General features: G+C 37.4%; 1 protein-coding gene across 1 annotated transcript in view; it reads left to right on the forward strand.

Moving 5' to 3' along the window:
* Positions 1-2,672: 2,672 nt before the first annotated feature.
* The window catches only part of LOC149835387 (xylulose kinase 2-like), a 30,684-nt gene continuing 11,776 nt past the window's right edge, over positions 2,673-21,580 (forward strand). The window contains exon 1 of the mRNA XM_090009576.1: positions 2,673-2,733. Within this exon, the coding sequence (XP_089865702.1) occupies positions 2,673-2,733 (61 nt within the window). The remainder of the gene's footprint in view (positions 2,734-21,580) is intronic.

Raw genomic sequence — 21,580 nt, forward strand, 5'->3', positions numbered from 1 at the left:
CCGTCGCTACGCCTGTTAACGACGGAATGTGGTCGTCGCTAATCTACTGCTTTGTTGTGGTGTTATGCTGGCTAAACTTGTAATTAGAGATGAATTAATGTTAAAAGTATTTTCAAGTTAATTACCAGTTAAGGGCAAGACAACCCAAGACAATGAATAAAAAATTTTTGAAGGACAACTTTTGCAAATTAGAGAACAACATCTTACTATATTTAGGAAATTAAACTAATTGAAATCATGCCGTTGTGTCAAAAGAGTTTGACTTAGTACAACAATGGTGTAGAAGTACCAATTAATGCAAAACAAGTGCCAGCTGAAAGTTATGTATCAGGCATCAAACCCTGCACATGAATTTATGACAAACATACCTTTGTGTCTAGGAAATAGAGTAGCAGGGCGCTCTTTTCATTTATTGAAGAGATTTCTGTTGCATGTACATAAAAATCATAAGATCATTAACAACAACTCTTAATTAATATGTTATTGTTTTGCCCCTTGCACAAGAGTATATTAAGACAATTATTTTCAGAGATTGTGTGATTGACATTGTTAGAATGAACTGTGATGGTAGCCTCCGTTGGCCAAGGCCCTACATAAATAATTGAATCCTGTACACTTTTTGTGCCCTAAGGATAAGAATGGGTGGAGAGAATTGCTTGTTTGTCATTTATTAATCAATATTTCCCTTCCATTATTATTTTTCTTTTGAATAATATAACCCTCCATTGTTACTTATTTCGTTTATCACAGACCTCAACTAGAAATCAACATATGCTAAGAATGATGTGTGGCTTGATGTGTCAGTAGGGATGCCCGCAAACTGTTAGGATCAGAAACAGCTAAACACGTGGAGATTCAGATCAGAATCGGATCCACAACAGCTAAAATTTGCAAAATCCCCTTCTTGAATCTGACACATTTGCATCCATAAGTGTACCCAACCACCCACCTTGACCTCTTTTTTTTTTTTTGGATAACCCAAGGGAAAACACCTTCCATCACTAACCGCACATTGGCTGGCCTTTGGTTGGTAAAACCCTTGAGGTCCCCCTACCCACCGGAGAGTACACTCACTGTTCCTGCTTGGATGTCCCTTACAGGCTGGGCCGAGAGGTGTCATGTTAACCATGACCCTGTTTTGCATCAGTATAAACTCCATGAGTACTCCCTCCCTTACTGTTCTCTACCTCCTCCGACCAGGGATAGTTTCCCGTTGGCTTCATCCTTGCGGCAGAGGACACGCACTCTAGATATTGAGCTCATGATGTCTTTTAACTTGATCTCCTTATGCCGAACCACCTAGCCGGGTGTGCGGAGCCCTTCCATATCAGCGCTTCATGATACTCGAGCCTAGGCCCTGTCTGAGGCAAAACCAGGACCAGTGCCACAGATAATAAGGTCAGGCTCCACATAAGCACGGTTCAAGGGTATGGAAAGTGGGTTAAACACCATTACTGAGCCCTTTCAAACGGACCATGCGTGACGAAATGTCTAACCGAAAGCATTTGAATGCCTTCATTGAAAACGCTAGTTTGGAAACTGCCTTTAAGGTGTAAAAGTAGATTTCATAATGGTCATGGATTTAGCAAATCCTTTTGTCATTTGAGAGCACTCTTTAAAATTCAGTAAGGATTTCCCACTCCCATGGTCATGATGTTTGCGAAGCAGTTTTTACCCTCATAAATGAACTAAGAAAGTCACTCCAGGGGTGTGACCTTCGCAAGTGTCACTGGTGTAGCATATTAGTTGGTAATTATCACCTTGCCCTGGTGGCTTACTTTTTCCCATTTTTCATGGCTTTCAAACAGTTTTGGAAGAGGGGGATTCCACACTTACCACTCAGGTGACCTCCGAAGATCACTTTCCAAACAGGGCCTTAATCACCTTGTACCAAATACACAGCCAACTGAAATTATTAAAGTTTTTGGGGGCTCAAGGTCAATCTTTTGAACACAAAAAAAGAAGCTGACCCTTGTCCCTATCGAAATTGATAAAAATACATGAAGAAAACCATCCCATGGGGATGGTTTTAAAGTTGGAATAATTGAGGGTGAGGGGGCCCCGTCAGTGACTCCATATTGGACAAAAACCGCAGTACATAAGGAGACCGGCTTGTCTCTTAATTATGAATGGAAGCATCAGCCTCACCATGCTGTGACTGTGAGCCTGGTCGTCAACCCAAGACTTGTAGAAAGACCAAACAAAGAAAAAGGCAAGGTGGAGCCTCTAATTTCGTACTCACCTTTGAGCCAATGGTTTGGTGCTGTCAATATTCCTCCTGTTGTTTGATTGACATTATACAATTTTCAGCCTATTTGATTGGTCCATATGAATGGCTACTCTATGGTATCGAGAGTTCATGTATATGTATTATAGCTAGGGCTGGTAAACCACCCCAATGAGCCGAGCTTGGGCTGTTACAACTCGGATCATTAGGGTATACTACAACTAGAGCGCTGACTCATTTTTGCAACGTGGGTGGTGGTGGTGGTGATTGATGGTGGGGAGGGTGGTGGTAATGGTGGTGAAAAATCATCGTAGGTGGTGGTGGTGGTAGTGGAGCTTCTCTGATGCCAATTTTTGGGAGGTGAGTGATGGTGGATGGTAGTGGTGAGATGGATGGTGGTGATGGATAGTGAAAAATCATTGTAAGGAGGGCAGGTTTTTGAGAGATGGGTGGTGAAATCATGGTGATAGCGGTGGGTGGTGGTGGTGGTGAGATGGATGGTAGTGGTAAGATGTGGTGAGATGAGTGGTGGGGAGTTAACCTCAACAATTTTTATTGGTAGGAAACATTCCTCCACCTCTTCTTGGAAGAATGTTTCCTTTCAAAAAGTGTAATTTTTTAGAAAAACTCTTTCAGAAAGAAATTTTATTTCGTTTGGAAGGGTAAAAAAAAGCATACAAAATTTTTCATTTTGTATCACTTTTCCTACATCTTTCTCACTTTCAAACGTGCACTAAGCCTGACTTAGTTAGGTACGTGGGCATACCCGGTGTTTGATTGTTTCAATAATTTTACACGCTTAGACTTTAGGAGGACCGCGATGAATTATTTCAATCATTTTTCTTCCTTAGACTTTAGGAAGGTGCCCGCAAAGATCCCAACTTGCAACAATTAGTAGATCTAATTTTCTTCCTCTCCCAATATGATTAAAGAAGAAAAGATCTCCCCACATGGCCACATGAACTTAAGAAAAGAAGAAAAAATGGAGCCATCCAACTTTTTGTTTAGAAAACTTTCTCTCAATCATGTTTTTGTCTGTTTGTCTTCTCTGAGGTAATCACAGTTCCTCTGCAACATTTTTAAAACGATTGAGAGGAAAAGAAAAAGTTGAGGCTATCTTTTCACTTCTTGTGAACCAATAATGGGACACATAAAACAAAATTTCAATTCTATGGGATTGATTTTTAACTCCGAGATAGGCCCTAGGCAACTTGGCCATGATTGAAAGGAGGATTCCAGTTTTATTTCCCAATGCATGTTAGAATCAACTAGGCTCTAGAGGATCATCCACCAAGATGAAGCTCTAGAAAGATGGAAGCCCCTAGGCTCTGTGATCCTGTTTGGACCCATACAGTGCTTCAACATGCATCAAGGAAGCTTCACCAAGTTCTGGGATGTCTTTTTCCCACGAGAAACGAGGAAACCACACTCGAGATCAAAGACCTAGTCGGCTTGTTATTTCTGTCATACTTACAGTCACTATCTCGATGGTGTAAACCAGCTGCACACCCCTTTGCTACGACATAAGTTAGAGGCATAACACCCTTACTCTTGATAATGCAAGGAGCTGACATCCATGAGAATGGAACCCTGACCAACCGCCTAGCAGCCAAGGCCCCCATCCCACTACGCCAAACCCCTTGGGGTAAGAGTGCTGGGATGTCATGACTAATACCGGCCCGTGGTATAACTTTTGTATTACTGGAAGGGGTTTGCCTATAAAAAAAAAATTATAAATTCCCACAAGGTGCAGAACCTTTGCGTTTCATCAAATGTCGCCATGTAAAGCAGGGCATTCTTTTCACTGATACCTATTACCTGGTCCAACTTGAGCATATGGCAATTGCTACTAAATGGTTGTAGAGCTAAAAAATTCAGTAATTCGTTTACTCTCTAATAATTATAGCCTATCTATTTCCTTCATTTGGTAGGGGTGGCTCGTGAACGTCACCAAGTTGACGGGATTGTCATGAATTGAAAACCCATGAATGCAATGTTTTACAGTGAGACTGAAAAGGAGTACTGGAGTTATATTTAAAAAAAAAAGGTCTGATCGTTTACATGGACCCACTTTTCATTCCATTTGTGGAATTTGATGATCTATAAACCGTCCTTAACGAATAATCAGCTCATGTTTGAGCATGAAACTTTGTGCCTAAAGCATCTAAGTAGTAAGCCCACCCCCAAGATGAGTACACTCATATTCTTACTTTCACTACAAGAAATCTATGGATTAGCGACGACTTCAATCCATCGCTAATCCGTCATCAATCCATCGCTAAACAGTTTAGTGATAGATTAGCGACAAATAACTTTCATCATAAAATTTTAGTTGCTAATTAGCGACGGAAACTATCTGTTGCAAGTTTCGATGCTAATTTACGATGAATTAGCGAATGTCATGATTCGTCGCAAGGTTGTCGTTAATAAGCGAAGATTTGGTTTGGCGACGGATTTTAATTCGTCGCTATTGTAGCGACGGAATTAGTGACAGATTAAAATTCATCACAAAATATTGGTTGATTCACTTTTGCGATAGATAAATATTCATCCCTAATCCGTCGCTAAATTAGACGCCGATATTAAATAGCGACGGATAATATCCGTCGCTAATCCGTAGCAAACAATAAAAAATTTTTAAAAAATTTGTTTAAAACATAAATATCGAGAAAAAATTCTAGTGATACAATTTATATTTCTTGTACAATTTATATTTTCTATGTATAAAAAATAAAGTACACATAAAAAAATACATATAAAAAGCAACTAAAACAATTTATCGATCTACTATAATCCTCGCCAAGTTCTAATTATTTACAAGTGAACATTTACAAAGATTTTCTTTTGAAACAACAAGAAGGTACAACAAATTCAACACATGAATCTAATCATCGCCAAGATTCTGTGAATCATCTTCTTCATTGTCTCGATCTGCCCCTTCAGCTCCTCTACGCTGATTATCTCAAGCATTCTATAAGAGAAAAGAAATGTTAGTATTGATAAATAAAATATAATGAAATAAATTATATGCAATGCACCTAAGTTAAGGCAATCAAAGTAACATGAGTGAATTACACGTAATCTAGCTAGCAATAAAGTGAATGATATTAACAAAATTCAGATGTGTTCTAAGGCTGACACAAAAAATTTATAATGATTCAATCATGCAAATATGTGTTCTAATCATGCATATACTAGCTTGAAATCTAACGACATGAAAAAAATCATATGAAACTTTCATACCTGAGAGGCACGTGCAGACGGAGTTTCTCTGTCCCGAAAAAAGCTGCACAACTAATTATGGACAACGTCGAAAATTGTTTTATATAAATAGTCACGCATTGTGTCCTTAACAAGCTGGCGGACACCATCCCAAGAATTAGGCAGGTCAGTCGGATGCTTGGAGCTGATGCTGACGGGAGAAATCTGAGAGTTGTGACTGGAGGAGGCAACGACTGATGAGGTGTTCATATTACTCCCAAACCCGAACACATGACCCTTTTTGGGTTCACCTGTTGCAGTCACCTATGCTGCAAGATCAAAAAGTGGATGCTGAGTGGAGTCATCGTCATATCGCTCTACCATCTGTTACTCGTATGACTCTTACAAAGTAATGATTACAATGTGGATTAATAATTAAGAATTACAATGTTTATGATAACTTGTATATTACAATGTTTATTAATACAATAAATACATACCATTGTCGTTCTTGCCTTCTCTGATACAAACTCTTCTGTGGTCTTACATTTATGTGTTTCAACAAACACATCCTTGTATGACACAATGTCTCCTTTTTCTGCTTCCTACGAAGTTAAATGATAAAAGAATTATTTAACAGGTATGCAACAATACTTATAAAATTGATAATATATATATATATATATATATATTGATGAGTTACCATTTTCTTCAGGTGGCTCCTAAAAGTCCTAGATCCACCTGTGTATAGATAGACATCGGGCATCTTCGCTCGGTTTTGTGCAGCCTTCGCTGAGCGATTTCAAAATTCATGCCCCACCCACTTGTCACACATTGCATCCCAAACATCTGACCTGATAGTAGGAGGGGCTATAGCCCTTCTACTGCAGTGGATCATCTATCCTGCCAAATGCTTTTATTGTTGCAGTCTTCATATTGTACAGCATGTCTGCAAATCGACTGACAACCACCTTCTGCCACACCTTCCTCGCGTCCTGCCCCTCTATCGTAGTCGCGAAGTGATTCGAAGCCTACAAATAATTTTAGAAAGTTAGTAGACATGACTATAACAAAAAAATTAAATATGAAACACATTAACTATGAGAAACGATTGTATACCATAAATGAGAACCACAATTTGTCCAACACATCCTTTGGGTACTCTTTTCATTGAGCAATCGGTCCTGATAGATATTGAACTAGTGAATGTCTAATCTCTCATTTTACCTCTTGTGGCTCGAACCTCGTGATGCACATGAATTGGTACACATTAACTATCAATATACAATATTTATAAGATAAGTATAAGATACGTAAAAATAAAATATTTACAGTCGATTATCGATATACACTATTTGAATGAGTCATCATGTGTCAGACCGAGAAGACCCTGCATCCAGCGTTGTCTCGTGACTTGTATGAACAACTGGTGTATGTGGGTCATGTGCAGGCAAAGCATCATCTATAGAAAAATGAGTTAGAAATTCACACAATGCGCATTTAAACTAATCAAGTATACAATTAGTTAAATGATATACCTATCGAAGCGGCCCATGAAGATGAAGGCTGAGACTGATTACCACTGGGTGCTCGACTACTGTAACCTCCATGAACCATATTCTAACAAATAAAAAATATCATGCAACACATTCAAACATTGCAATATCTTCAAATCATTGTAATATATTTCAATACATTCAAATAATTCACATCAAATATTTTAATACATTAAAACATAAGATATGACATCACTTACTAATCATGGATAACTTATCCTTAACTTGCAATATAATTTGATCAGTTATACAACTCTATATCATCATAGATACATAATCAAATAAAAAATAACTTCATGCGAGACATTCAAATATTGTAATACATTCAAGTTAATTATTACAATACATTTCAATACATTCAAATCATAACTCCATACCTATCGAAGATACATAATCAAATCAAAATTAACAAACATTGCAATACATTCAAATCATTCAAGTCATTGCAATATATTTCAATACATTCAAATTATAACTCTATACCTATCAAAGATACATAATCAAATCAAAATTAACTTCATGCAATACATTCACACATTGCAATACATTCAAATCATTCAAGTCATTGCAATACATTTCAATACATTCAAATCATTCACATCAAATAGAGGTATGTATTACAAGATGTATTTTACTAGCTCGAGAATTCTTCCTCATCACTTGTTTGACTTTCGTATTCTTCTTTTTTCTCTTCCTCTTCTTCGTCATCTTCTTCTTCTTCTTCATTGGGTGCCTATCCACTTGGTATATCATTTGGATCACATTATTTCATGTATGTGCTATCGACCAATGGAGATATGACATGCATACCATGCGCAACATCGTGACCATAAGAGAAGTCATACATATCATCTGATTGATAGTAATCACTCTCTTCAGTTAACTTGTCTTCCTGTAACTGATCATACTCGGGGTATAGTTTGGACTTTACCTTGCAAACTGCTCACCATTCATTTCTATCTAACTTTCTTGTACTCAGATATGAAGTATGGTAAACTTGTTAAGCTTGCGAGGCTAATATGAATGGTTCATATGTTCCAAACCTTGATTTATGATTCACTTCCATAATGCATGAGGCTTTGTCGACTCTTGTTGCTATGTGATCAAACCGATAACACTTGAATAAAGTTACCCTATTATTTATGCCTAAGTCAACTCCAATATTTTTTCTATAACACCGTAGTAGTCATGTTCATTTTCACCGTAACTACTACCCTTGACGCACACACCACCATTCATCATTGACTTGTTTACACTGTAGTCTTTTATATAGAATCGATAATCATTTACAATGTACCCGTTGTAACATTGCACAACTTTGGTCAGACCATTTTGTAAATCACATATTCCTTGATCTTTAACATCACCATAGTGGACATATAAGTATAAACAATGACTGTTATCACGACCAATTAAGTAACTTATTGTTGTTTACATAGAAAGAATGTATGTCATCGTCCTTACCAACTCTTTCAACTATGCCACAAACTTATTTTCACATTCTTTTTGTACTTCTGCATTAGTGAGATGTGGAAGTTCTCTTCGCAACTTCAGATCAATTCGTCTGCACTTAACAAATACTTATATTACCGAACCATGTACGCACGTATAGAACTTAGTGTTACATATTGAGTATACTTACTCGATGTATAGGTCGATTGCTGAGCATTTAAAAATGATATAGATTTATGTTGCGTCTTGCTCTTGATCTTCCAAGAGTCTTGACTGGCAACTGCCAAAGGCATGCCCAAGTAGTTGAAATATCGATAGTTTGTCAACTATAGTAAATTGTTCTCCATCATTATTACAAGGTGGGCATGTATAACGTGTTGGAATGTGAGGTTCAAAGTACATAGATGAGAAATTTGAAATCTCTTCTAAAGTGTACGCCTTACAAATAGAGCCCTCTACTCTTGCTTTATTCCGAACCTTTTTTTTTTAGGTCAAACATGCATCTGTCAATAATATACATCTTGGATTACAATAAATTTTTCAATACCATTGAAGAGAAAAATATAAAAAATATATATACTTTTGAAATGGGTACATCCACCGATATTGCACATGACCACCAACCCTTAGTTCATATGACAAATGTATGATCACATATTCCATAACAATGAAAAATGCTAACAGAAATATCTTCTCTTGCTGACAAATAGTAGTGACGACAAAATCCTCGAAGACATATACAATCGTTGAATCTAGGGGTGAGAGAGAAGTAGCAGAGCGACTTGTATGCCACTTCTTTTGACCTTGTGCTACCATTGCCTCTTGTCTTTGGCTTAAACCATTGATGCCCACATAACGAGCATGATCTGCTATTTTTTTTATCTTTAAAATACAACATGTAGTGATTTGGATAAGCATCTATCTTTTGATACCCTATACCTAGAGCGTTGACCATAACTTTCATACGATAGAAATTTTGTGGTAATTTTTCATCTTTGGGCAACATACTCTTCACAATAGAGCACAGACGGTCAAAACATGATTGACTTAAATTAAACTCGGACTTCAGATTCAGTAGTTGAAGAACTGCAGGCAAAATAGTGTGACTCTCGCAACCATTCCAAAGTGGCTCATCAACATCTCTAAGTAAATCATAAAATCTACTAGCTGCCTCGTTTGATGCTTCTTTCTCTACCTCAGTTGGTACATCACTAGAACTCATAGCAGAACCCAGTTCTGATCCTACGATATAAAAAATCAAATCCATATATGGATTATCGTGCACCGTATCCACCCGTACATCAAAATTGTTCATAAATTCTTCACCATGAAACATCCAATTCTGATAATCACTCACAAAACCTTTTTTGTATAGGTGATGTCTAACGCCATGAGGTTCTATAAATCGATTGTTCTTACAAATCTTGTAGGGGCACCTAATCTGACCTGTGGGATCCACTGTACTGACACTTGCCGTTGCAAATTCAATAAAACTGTCAACATCATCCATATAATCAAGTGATACCTCATTGTCAACTATCCTACGGTACATCCATTCATGATTTACAGTCATTTTATCGTATGATGTTACAGATATTATCCTAACCAGTTAAAAGAGAATCATCAGAATGTTATGATGAAGAAAATATCAAATTTATCATGCATTCGTGGTAGATGTAATGATTTTATATATATCACACACACATACACACATATATATATAATATCATACAATCATATAAACTATGATGCATGCATTGATAACTTAATATTTTCATGTGCAAAATCATTCATTTGAACCGTGTTTGAAGCATTGATGACTTATCATTCATTTTCATGTGCAAACTCATTCATAACATAATACATTCATTTGAATCATGTTTTCATGATACAATTTTACATGGATGTCATAATCAACTTGAAAGTAACTTCATGTAAGCATGGATACAATCACATCAAACATTGCAATACATCCAAATCATTCATATCAAAACAATGTCAAACATGTACATGCAACAAACACACTCTAATATCTCACTAACCACTACCATGGAATCCAAACTCCAAAAATAAGAACACTTCTATTTTCGTACATTAAAATCATGCTCAACATGATCTCCGAATTCCATCAAAGCAGTTCTAGATATCCACAACTAAGTGAGTGTGTGAACAGAAAAGTGTTGCATCCAAGAAATTAAATAACATGTGATGCACATTCATCACTTACTTACCATGGATATTTACCCGATTTGCATTACTTTTTCTTTGTATTTTTTTATTTCTTTTTGCATTACATTTTTAACTGCATGCAATGCTTAGCACTAAGTATAATACAACTAGCTTAACTACGTACCTGCAAAGCACAAATATACAAAATAATCTACTGGCGAGAGGAAGACCGTAAGACAGGGAGGGGGCTGAGCCCCTCCCTGACGAAAAAAGAACAGGGAGGGGGCTGAGCCCCTTCCTCGCATCCCGTAAGACATAGAGATAGGGAGGGGGCTCAACCCCTCCCTGGCGAAAAAAGAACAGGGAGGGGGTCGTGCCCCTCCCTCGCATCCTGTAAGACAGGGAGACAAGGAGGGGGCTCGACCCCTCCTGGCGAAAAAAGAACAGGGAGGGGGCTCGGCCCCTTCCTGGAAAAAAAAGAACAAGGAGGGGGATAAGCCCCTCCCTCGTATCCCGTAAGACAGGGAGACAGGGAGGGGGCTCGACTCCTCCCTGGCAAAAAAAAAAAAATAGGGAGGGGGCCGAGCCCCTCCCTTGCATCCCGTAAGACCGAGAGACAGGAAGGGGGCTCGACCCCTCCCTGGTGAAAAAGGAAACAGACGGAAAGTGGCTCACTGGCCGACGAAAAAAGAAAGAGAGAGGGGAGTCAGGGGTTACCTAAAATCTTCCAGCGTTGGTGTCGACAGACGAGAGAGACCGGAGTTGGGAGAGGGAGATAGGATGAGGTCGAAAGGGGGTTGTCGGATGGAGCTCGCTGGCAGAAGGGACGACAGGGTGAGGTCGAAAGGGACGACGGGCGGTGAGGCTCGCTAGCAGAAGGGACAACGGGCGGCAGGGTGAGGTCAAAAGTGACGAAGGGCAGTGGGGCTCACTGGCGGATGGGACGACGGGCGGCGGGGTGAGGTTGGAAGGGACGACGGGGCTCGTTGGCGGAAGGGACAATAGGCAGTGGGGCTCACTGGCGGAAGGGACGACAGGAGGTAGGGTGAGGTCGGAAGGGATGATGGGCGGCGGGCGACCGACGAGGGACGAAGGTCGATGGGCGAAGGGCGACGGGTGGGGGATGAAACAAAAAGAAAGGGAAAGAAAGGGGCTGACATTAGGGATTTACGGGAAAACTTAGCGACAGAGTAGCGATAAAAAAATCCTATCGCGAATCTGTCGCCAAGTAGCGACGGTGTAGCGATGGAAAATTTCTATCGCTGATCCATCGCTAAGTTACGATAAAGTTTGAGACGAAATGTTTCCGCAGTGAATCCATCACCAATTAGCGATGACATGTTTTACATCGCTACTTTCGCAAAAATTTCAAATGTTAGCGACATATAGTTTTCTCTCGCTAATCCGTCGCAAATTTGCGATGAAAAAAAATCCATCGCAAATTTTCGTCTCTAATTAGAGATTTTCTTGTAGTGTTTTGTAGAGCCTCTGGTAGCACAGTTGTGACAACGATGAGTTCTTTGTCCCTGCAGGAATGAAGCGACAAAAGTATTGAGAATCCAAGATAAGGTCACGACGAGCCGTTCATCATCATGATAAGGAATAAGAAATTCGCTTTGAAAGCGATTCAGAGACCATAAGAACGATCCGGTGACGGGTGGGGGCAGCAGAGACATTAAGATTTGCTTGTTCAAAGATGCATCAAACTATACCTATGAAAGTGGATTGCAAGGGTTAGGCACCGAAGGAATTACTAAAGAATACCTAACCAGAATAACTTTTAAGGGGAAGATCCTCGTTTTGCAGCTCGCTCTTGTTGCTCAGCTCCTGCAATGCAACCAGGCAACACTCTCTAATCTACTTGCAAGGTTGGTTTGACTTCCTCGTTACAAAAACATGCTAACTTTTGGCCTATTTACAAATACATGCCCCACTTTTAAAGTATTACAAATACATGCCTACTTAATAAAGCAATTCTCAAAAGCTAGGTATGTATTTGTAATATTTCAGAAGTTAGGCATGTGTTTGTAAATAGACCAAAAGTTGAGTTTTTTTTTTTATTTTTTTCAGTGGTTTTTTCACTGGTTATCCAATAAAAAGATCGACCTATCTAGTGACAAACGAGGATGAGTTTGGACACGGTGGTGAGAAATTTCATTGCGCTCACAGTTTTTCATTGATTTGGGGTTGGTTCCAACAGAGTTGTACTTTCTCTAATTCTTGGAGAAACCACTCCAGGTGCAGAAACCTAGCCGTGCTGGCTCAGCCTGCCATACTTACGGTCTTTGTTCATGTCATCGTAAAACTCCAACGGCTTACCCCAGGGAGATGTCCATGGGATTTGAACCTAGACGGCCCGTCAAGCAGTCTAGGCTTCATCCCACTAGTTCAAAAGTTCAAACCCCTTGGGTCTCACCCAAATTTGTTTCGTCTTGCCTAAAATAGAGAAAAGTGTAACTCAAAACACTATGCACCAATTGCATTTTAAGTTCTTGGAAATTGTGGGATTCAGTTTTTTTTTATTTTCCTAAAGAAGTTGCATGAATTCAGACTTTGACTGAGAATTCGTTTCTACCAAGAGAAATTCAACAAAAATCATTGGCCCGTCTTTTTTGAAAATCCACTTTCAGTCTTTCACCTGATACCTGATGAAGTTATGAGTTAGGTGAGAATGAATGGTCATGGAACTCAACAAGAACCTGTGCCCGCAACACACAATTTGGAGATATTAAGCTTAAATCAAGTGAATCGCATTGGTGTTTATGTGCCTCAGCATCCTAATACTCTAGAATGCATATTGAGTGGGCGTAAATCAGGTTTGGTTTTGTGTTCAAGTATGGATCATACGTAAGAAGCAAATGGGTTTGTGCCTAGAGAACGATCGAGACAGTTTCTTGGGACAGTTCTACCCCACCAACCACCTTATGCCCCTAATTCAGCAGCTTGGGCGCCCATTAAAAACTTGTTTGTGAGATGCAAATAGGTTAGGTTAGAAGATCAGCATCTGTTTGGTCTTAGGTCCGACCCATATTGTTGGATTTGGGTAACCCAATAAGGCAACTAAATCAGAATCCTATAATAGTAAATGAAATCTTTCTTTCTCTCTCTCTTTGTATACAAGCTCATTGAAATGTTATGAAATGGTAACCACATGAGAATACATGTAGGGAGAACACTGCTCCTCAGACAACTTATGTGCTTAAATAGCTGGGAGGATGGATTTCAATGTGTGAGTCCAAACAAAAATTTGTAAGAAACTTTGGTGGGGGGCGGATGACAGCAAATCGAAGGGGAGCACGTTGTTATTACTAATGATCTCCAAGCTCTGAATATTCATAGCCTTTTCTTGGTTCACATAGGTTTTCCTTTTCTTCTCCCAATTCGAATTTTTGTGTGGCAAGAAACCTGTACATCTATATATAAAACCAAGGGCTAGAATTTTTAAAAACATGGTGAAACGCCCCTCTTAGATTTAGCAATCATCCAACAGTTATGCATATAAAGGTTTCTTAATTGGTTATTATGTATTTAATTTATTTCAATTAATTTATCATGGGCATGAGAGGTGGACCCACCTCTCATGCTGTTGAGATGGCCCTCTCTCAACGGTCATGGATTTTTATCATAATTCAAGATTGTGACTAATAAATCATGTTATAACTGATGATACAGATTTTTTTAATCCTATCTCAGTTAATTTCCTTAATGATCTTATGGACACCTAATCCATAAGCCATTTAGGGGTGTATAGTATAACAATGCTTACTCCCATTATTTTGGGCTGTCGCATTTGTAGACTTACCATCTTGTATTTTATTCACTCTCACAACAAATTTCCAATACGATCATCATGAGGATTTTTCACACATCAAGTGGACTATTCACTGATGATCATACATGAGTCTCGTTCTACTTACATCACAAGGATTTTCACATCTTAATTGGACTATTCACCCATGATCATTTATACATACTTGAGTCCCAGTTGACTCACATGTCTTGCAAACACATCATCAGAATTTGCCTTCGTCAATGGATCAACTACCATATCTGTCTGACGAAGGTAAGTAATCGATTGACATGTTATTCTTCTTTATCATATCATATACATATTGATATTTCACCTCAATAAGTTTACTTTTAGAGCTACCAACTCCAGTGGCTTATTGCAACTTTGTTATCACAAATAATTGAACTGGTTCATTTGAGACACATTTCCTTAATGGCCTTATGTCCACCTAGCATCTCCCACTTGGCCATAAGCCATTTAGGGGTGTATAGTGTAACAATGTTTACTCCCACTACTTTGGGCTTTTGCATTTGTACACTTACCATCTTGTATTCTATTCACTCTCACAACGGATGTTCAATACGAGCATCGTAAGGATTTTTCACACATCAAGTGGACAATTCAATCATGATCATACTTGAGACACCCGGACTTTGAGAGTATTTTTTATTTTATTTTTATGACGATCTAAGAAAAACCTTGATGAAATACCATTTAAATAATCATCGCAAGATCAAGAAATGAAATGGGTTTCAACATTTTGATAAAATATCAATATTCATTTACAACAAAATGTAAAGTTTACATCACACAATTCATAATTACAACAAAACCTAAAATCCCAAAAGGTTCTGCAGAAGAAAGTCCAAGAGTCCATCTGTCAAGGTCCACGAGCCTCTAGTGTCCACTGCGTTTTATTCTGCCTTCGCCTTAGTTCCTGAAATTTTTAATGGCGATGGTGAGAAACAACTTATCGTCGTACAATTTCTCTACTCACATGCTCACCAGTGAGTATGAGCCAAACCAAAAGTTCATTTGTCAAAAATCCTTAATTCTCAAATATGAAGAGTCAACTCCTCTGATAGGAATTGACCTTCAGGTTTATTCAACACAAGAAAACAACTCAAAATAGTCGACCCACCCCAACTGGGGTCGACTCACAGAGCAAAGAGTATACACACATATATAAGAAATTGAAGATGAGTCGATCCTACAATCTTAGGAGTCAACCCTCAGGAACAAGCCTAATATTAATAGACCAAAAAAGGAGTCAACTTTTCACAAACAATATGCGACCCTAGGAAATTCATAACATCAATTATACAAGAGGACACAACCCTCCCAACACAAGGGTTGACTTTCATAACAGAAAATCACAATGACATTAAAAATGAATTGACTCCACGAACATAGGGGTTGATCCTCAGATGCCTCACGTATCGAGCTCACAAACTCATGCCATGTTGACCTACATGCATGAATATTTTATTAAATCTTTCATTTAATTTCTATTGCCTTATATGAGATGCTTACCATACACCTTTTTGTTACTATTTTGCTTTATATCTAAGGAGCACCACTCTCCTAGCCCTTGTGGGCATATTCGGCCTATCTAAGGATGTTCATTCAATCATTTCTTTATGTCTTTTAACCCTTGAAAAATATCGTCTTTGCCAACTGTAAATTTCTTTTTCTCATTGGCATTACTATCTTTGTAATACCCACAACTGAAACATGGGACCTGACATCCCAATGCTACATACAACACACAATAAGAAAAATGTATATTTATTCATGAAATGGTTCTCTCTAGGACCAACCGAAATCAAATAATGCTTTATTGCGTAAAGATTGCTCAAAATTAACTAACACTAATACTAATCATGCATACACAATAGTTTGAGCTTGTATCCATCAAAACCCCGGCTTAAGAGTTTGTATCCGAACTCAAAACACCAAGAAAATATATTTAGGGAACTAAGGAGTCGACTCTTGCACTGCAGAGGTCAATCCTTGGTCATTAACTCTTCAGTTGCAGGGATCAACTCTTTGTTTTCAAGGGTTGACTCCCAGGATATCAAGGGTTGGCCCTTACACTACAGGGGTCGACTCTCTTAACACGAGGGTCGCCCCTTGGGCTGGCTTAAAGCACATGAACAACAGAAGGTCGACTCTTTGAACATGAGGGTCGACCCTCTGCTGGCTTCCACACCCTGTGATAAGCAGGGGGTGAATCTTGTGCTTCAAAACAGGCCACCCAAAAGGGCTCAACAACACGGGTCGACTCTTGTGTTTAAACAAATACAAAATTAGTCTGAAAACTCCATTTGTTTGGCAGGTACATGTGCAAAACTTCACTTCCAGTATAACTTTTCATCCAAGAACCAAAACCAACACAATTTTAAACCCATAAACTCGAAAAACCCAACTTTCCTAACATAGAGCATGTTGTACATAAACTTCAGAAAATGCTAACCTCTTGATAGGATTTTTCTACATAAATTTTTTTAGAAAACCCATTCTCTTACTTGGTTTCTAAAGCACATGCTCACAAGTTCATCTACATGCTACATATTTCCTAGAAGTCACAGGAGTCGAGCATTATACTTTTTAGATCACCCAAGCCACAAGAAAACAACCACGTAAAATATGATTCAATCCAAAATTGCAAGGATCCCTAAGGGAATCGAACTCCTCCAACATAGGTCTTGCGAAAAGCTTCCCCTCCTACTAGACGAAATCTCACCAGGAGCAAGGGATGGAGGTGAGCAAGAGTGTTGAAGAAGAGGTTGAGTGAGAGGGTGGAAGAGGAGGATTCAGTTGCAGGGTCAGTGAAGGAAGAGAAGGTGGCGAAGAGGAGCGAAAAGATGCTCGTGCATGAAAAATAAAATGAAACATTAAACTAAAACTAAACCCTTATTTAAACCCCCAATAAAACCCTTTTTTTTAACAAAAATAAGGGTTAATGTGGCAATAAGGGTGTGTCACTTGGCCCCATCCCAGCTACAGTTGTCCCTAAAAAAAAGATAGAAATGCCCCCAATAGGAAAAAGAATCCCAGGTAGGTCCTTTGTCTACCCAAAAATGCCCTTCTATGCATTTAAAATTATAACTTTGACATTTTCCTTAAGAATTAAGTTCTATTTCAAAAATTCCTTCTATAACCCTATGACAAAAATGCACTCAATACTTTTCAAGAATACAAAACATATCCTTTTGCCCAAAAAGTCATGAACAAAGTAAGAAATTATGACAATGCCCCCAAATCCAAATAGGGTTGATCCAAACCCGAATTTCAACCGATTTGAGATCCAATACCGCAAGAAACAAATATTATCACATATGACATTCGTAGCCCAAAATGCTTGAATATAAATTAACATATATTCCTTTTATAATATCAGAAAAAGTCAAAATGTTATAATACTTGAGTCTCATTTGACTCACATCATGAGGATTTTTCACACCTTAAGTGGACTATTCACTCATGATCATTTATACATACTTGAGTCCCATTTGACTCACATGTCTTGCAAAGACATCCTCAGAAACTGACTTCGTCAATGGATCAACTACCATATTTGATGAAGTTAAGGAATCAACCGAGATTTCATTCTTCTTTATCATATCATGTACCCATTGATATTTTACCTCAATATGTTTAATTTTATAACTATCAGCTCCAGTGTTCATCAAGCTTATTGTAGCTTTGTTATCACAAAATATTTAAATTGATTCATCCAAGACATCTAGTCTCAAATCACTCAAGAAGCGACCATTCTAGACCTCGAAGGTTACAACCATATTATAAGTTATATATTCAACTTCTTGAGTATGCAATGTCACACAATCTTGTTTCTTGCATGATCAAGAAATAACTGCACCTCCTAATGTTTAAACATATCCAGAAGTGAATTTGCCATCATCAATGCTACCTGCAAAGTCAACATCAGAATAACCAATAATCTTTAGCTTATCAATTTGATAACACAACTTAAGTTTCATAAATATTCAACTTCTTGAGAGTATGCAATGTCATACAACCATGTTTCTTGCATGACCAAGAAATAACTTTATCTTTTAATGTGAAACATATCCAGAAATGAATTTGCCATCATCAATGCTACCTAGAAAGTCAATATCAAAATAACCAATAGACTTTAGCTTATTAGCTTGATAACACAACTTAAGTCTCTTATTTCTCTTAACATAGCTAAAGATTCTTTTCACTAATTCTCAATGAAAAATACTAGGATTGCTTTGGTATCTACTCACCAAACTCACTGCAAAGCTAATGTCTGGTATAATGCACAACATAGCATATCAGGATGCCAAATACCTAAGCATAAGGGACTTCTAACCTGTCATGTCCATCTTTTGAACAATCATTTTTGCTTAGCTTCATTCCTTGCACAACAAGGATTAACTTGGCTTTACTATTTTTTATTCTGAATTTCTTCATAATATAGTCAAGATATCTTTCTTGACTTAGTCATAACAACCTAGACTTACTGTCTCTGAAAATTTTAATTTCAAGCATATATGATGCTTCACCAAAGTCCTTTATCTCAAATTGAAAAGATGGCCAAGTCTTGGTTTCATTAATCATTTTTATGTCATTCCTTACTATGAGAATGCTATCAACATATAAGGATAAATCATAAATTTACAACCATTTTTTCTGACATATATACAATTAATGCTCTAACCTATTTGCAACATAACTCAATTTGGTAATTGTTTTATGAAAGGTCATATACTTTGTGGTCGTTTAAGCTTATACAAAGATTTTTATCAACCTGTACACTTTATCCTCTTGACTTTTTATAACATAGCTCTCTGGTTGTTCCATATATATGATTTTTTTCAATTCACCATTCATGAATGTCTTTTTATATCCATTTGATGTAACTCAAGATCAAAGTAAGCCACTAAGGCCAAAATAATGCGAATAGAAGCAAACTTCACCATTATGGGATAAGTCTCTTCATAATCAATGCCCTCACAATGAATATACCCTTTTGCAACTAATCTTACTTTAAATTTATCAATTGTCCCATGTGTTTTATACTTCTTTATAAGAATTCATTTTGAACTAATTGTCTTACGATCATTAGATAATGTAGTTAATTCTCATACTTCATTCTTTTCTATGAAATCATTTTCATCTTACATGGCTTCAATCCATTCCTTGGATTCACATCCGAAAAGCTGAGATTATAAACAACTTTATCTAAATTGATGGAGTAACACAACTCCTCCACAAAATATATATAAGTCATCTAAATAAGATGAAGGAGCTCTGGACTCTTTATATCTAGTTATACGTTGTGTAGACTGCTCGTTATCTACAACTAGCTCTTGATCCTATGTGAATGATATAAAGTTTTTCGGTTCACTCAATGACATAATCTATGATGTCAAATGGAACATCATCATCTTTAGGATCAAACTCTCATTTCTTATCTTTCAGGAATTCTACATCCCTACTCTTTATGAAACTTTTTTCAGAGATATAATTTATACCCTTTGAACCTTCAGGATATTGAACAAAAATACACCTTAATATTTTGTTATCTAGCTCATCTTTTAAGTGACTAAAAATTAAGGCATGTAAATCTGATCCCCACTTTCATAGGTGAATCAAATATGGTTATTTACGTGTCCAAAACTTATAAGGCACCTGCTTAACAGACTTTTAAAGGACCTTATTTAAAGTATACATGTCAGTGCAAATTGCCTCTCCCCAAAACTTCTTAGAAAAAATTATATATACAAACATAGATCGAGTCATGTCCATCGAGGTTCAATTATGTCTTTAAGCAACACTATTTTGCTCAGGTGTATGAGGCATTATGATATTAGGTGTAATATGATTGTCATGATACAACTTACCGACCCTACTACCATTTTAAAAAAGGTTTCCTAGTTATTTTTTTAGATATACAAGGTTAACATATGCAAAGTTTGTGTTTTTGAGAGTAGGTAGCATGCCTTGATTTATTATTCATTCCATTTTATTAACATTGATATGACAAAATCTTTAATTTCATGTGTATGCGTCAACATTCAAGGCACAATCAACATAACTAGAAGCAGACCCTTTTTTATGCCTTAAATTAGGAAATCTCTTTTTCCTAACTAAAGTATGGAACCTCTTTCCGTATCTAATGTGCATTACATTCTTAAAAAACAGGTCGATGCTAAAGGGAAATAAAAAGCCAATGAATTTCTATATGGGAAGATATCTTCTACAGTTTTTGAATTTCTTATAAAGCAAATAAGTCATGCACATTCACTAACTTTAATGGGTGTAAGATGTAAGATTAATATTTATCATTATATTATTATGTTACCAACATTGTTAGGCGAGAGACTAGGTCTAATTTAGGCATATATATCATAGCATTATCTCTCAAACAATACATTATATGGAAAAGGAAAATAAAGATTAAAAATTATTGTAGAAATGAACCATAAGAGGAAAAGCATATAAAGCTTTACATTTGTGCATGACATTATGCCATACTTTAATGGATTCATAGATTCATCAATTTTTTTTTTAGATTTACACAGAGAAACCATCCCCTGGATCATAAACTTAGTTACGCTGGCTTTGCCTGCCATACTTAAACGTAATAGTTGATCAATGTGAAAAAGACGAGACATACCTGAAACGTATAACACACCAGATCAAATCTGTCAACCGTCAAGTGTTCACAGTTTAATTAAGGGTGCTGAATTCTTGAAGAAGGCAATGAGATGGAAGCCAAGAATGATGAAATCATGAAAATGAAATGGACAACCGTGTAACCCAGGACTATGCAAATGGAGAAAGTTTTGATATGAGCAAACCAAGAATGATGAAATCATGGAAATGAAATGAAAAACTGAAAAATCTAAGGGCATGTTTGGAAGTGAGATAAACACTCATAGGAAAAGAAAGTTTTGATATGAGAAGTTTTCCAACTTGTTTGTGTAGCATGAGAAAAACAAAGTGGGAAAATATAAAAAAAAAAGTTGCCTGAGCTGAGATGGGTGGTGGGTGGTGGTGGTTGTGGTGAGATGGGGTGGTGGGGAGTGTAAAAATAAATTTCCTCTTGGTATGAAACATTCAATGTTTCCTATTAAAAAATATACTTTTTAGAAAAACTCCTTCAAAGAAAAAGTTTCTCTAGTTTGAAAG

The sequence above is a fragment of the Nuphar pumila genome, chromosome 6 (assembly GCF_984573655.1).
Source record: "Nuphar pumila chromosome 6, dmNupPumi1.hap1.1, whole genome shotgun sequence".
NCBI lineage: Eukaryota > Viridiplantae > Streptophyta > Magnoliopsida > Nymphaeales > Nymphaeaceae > Nuphar > Nuphar pumila.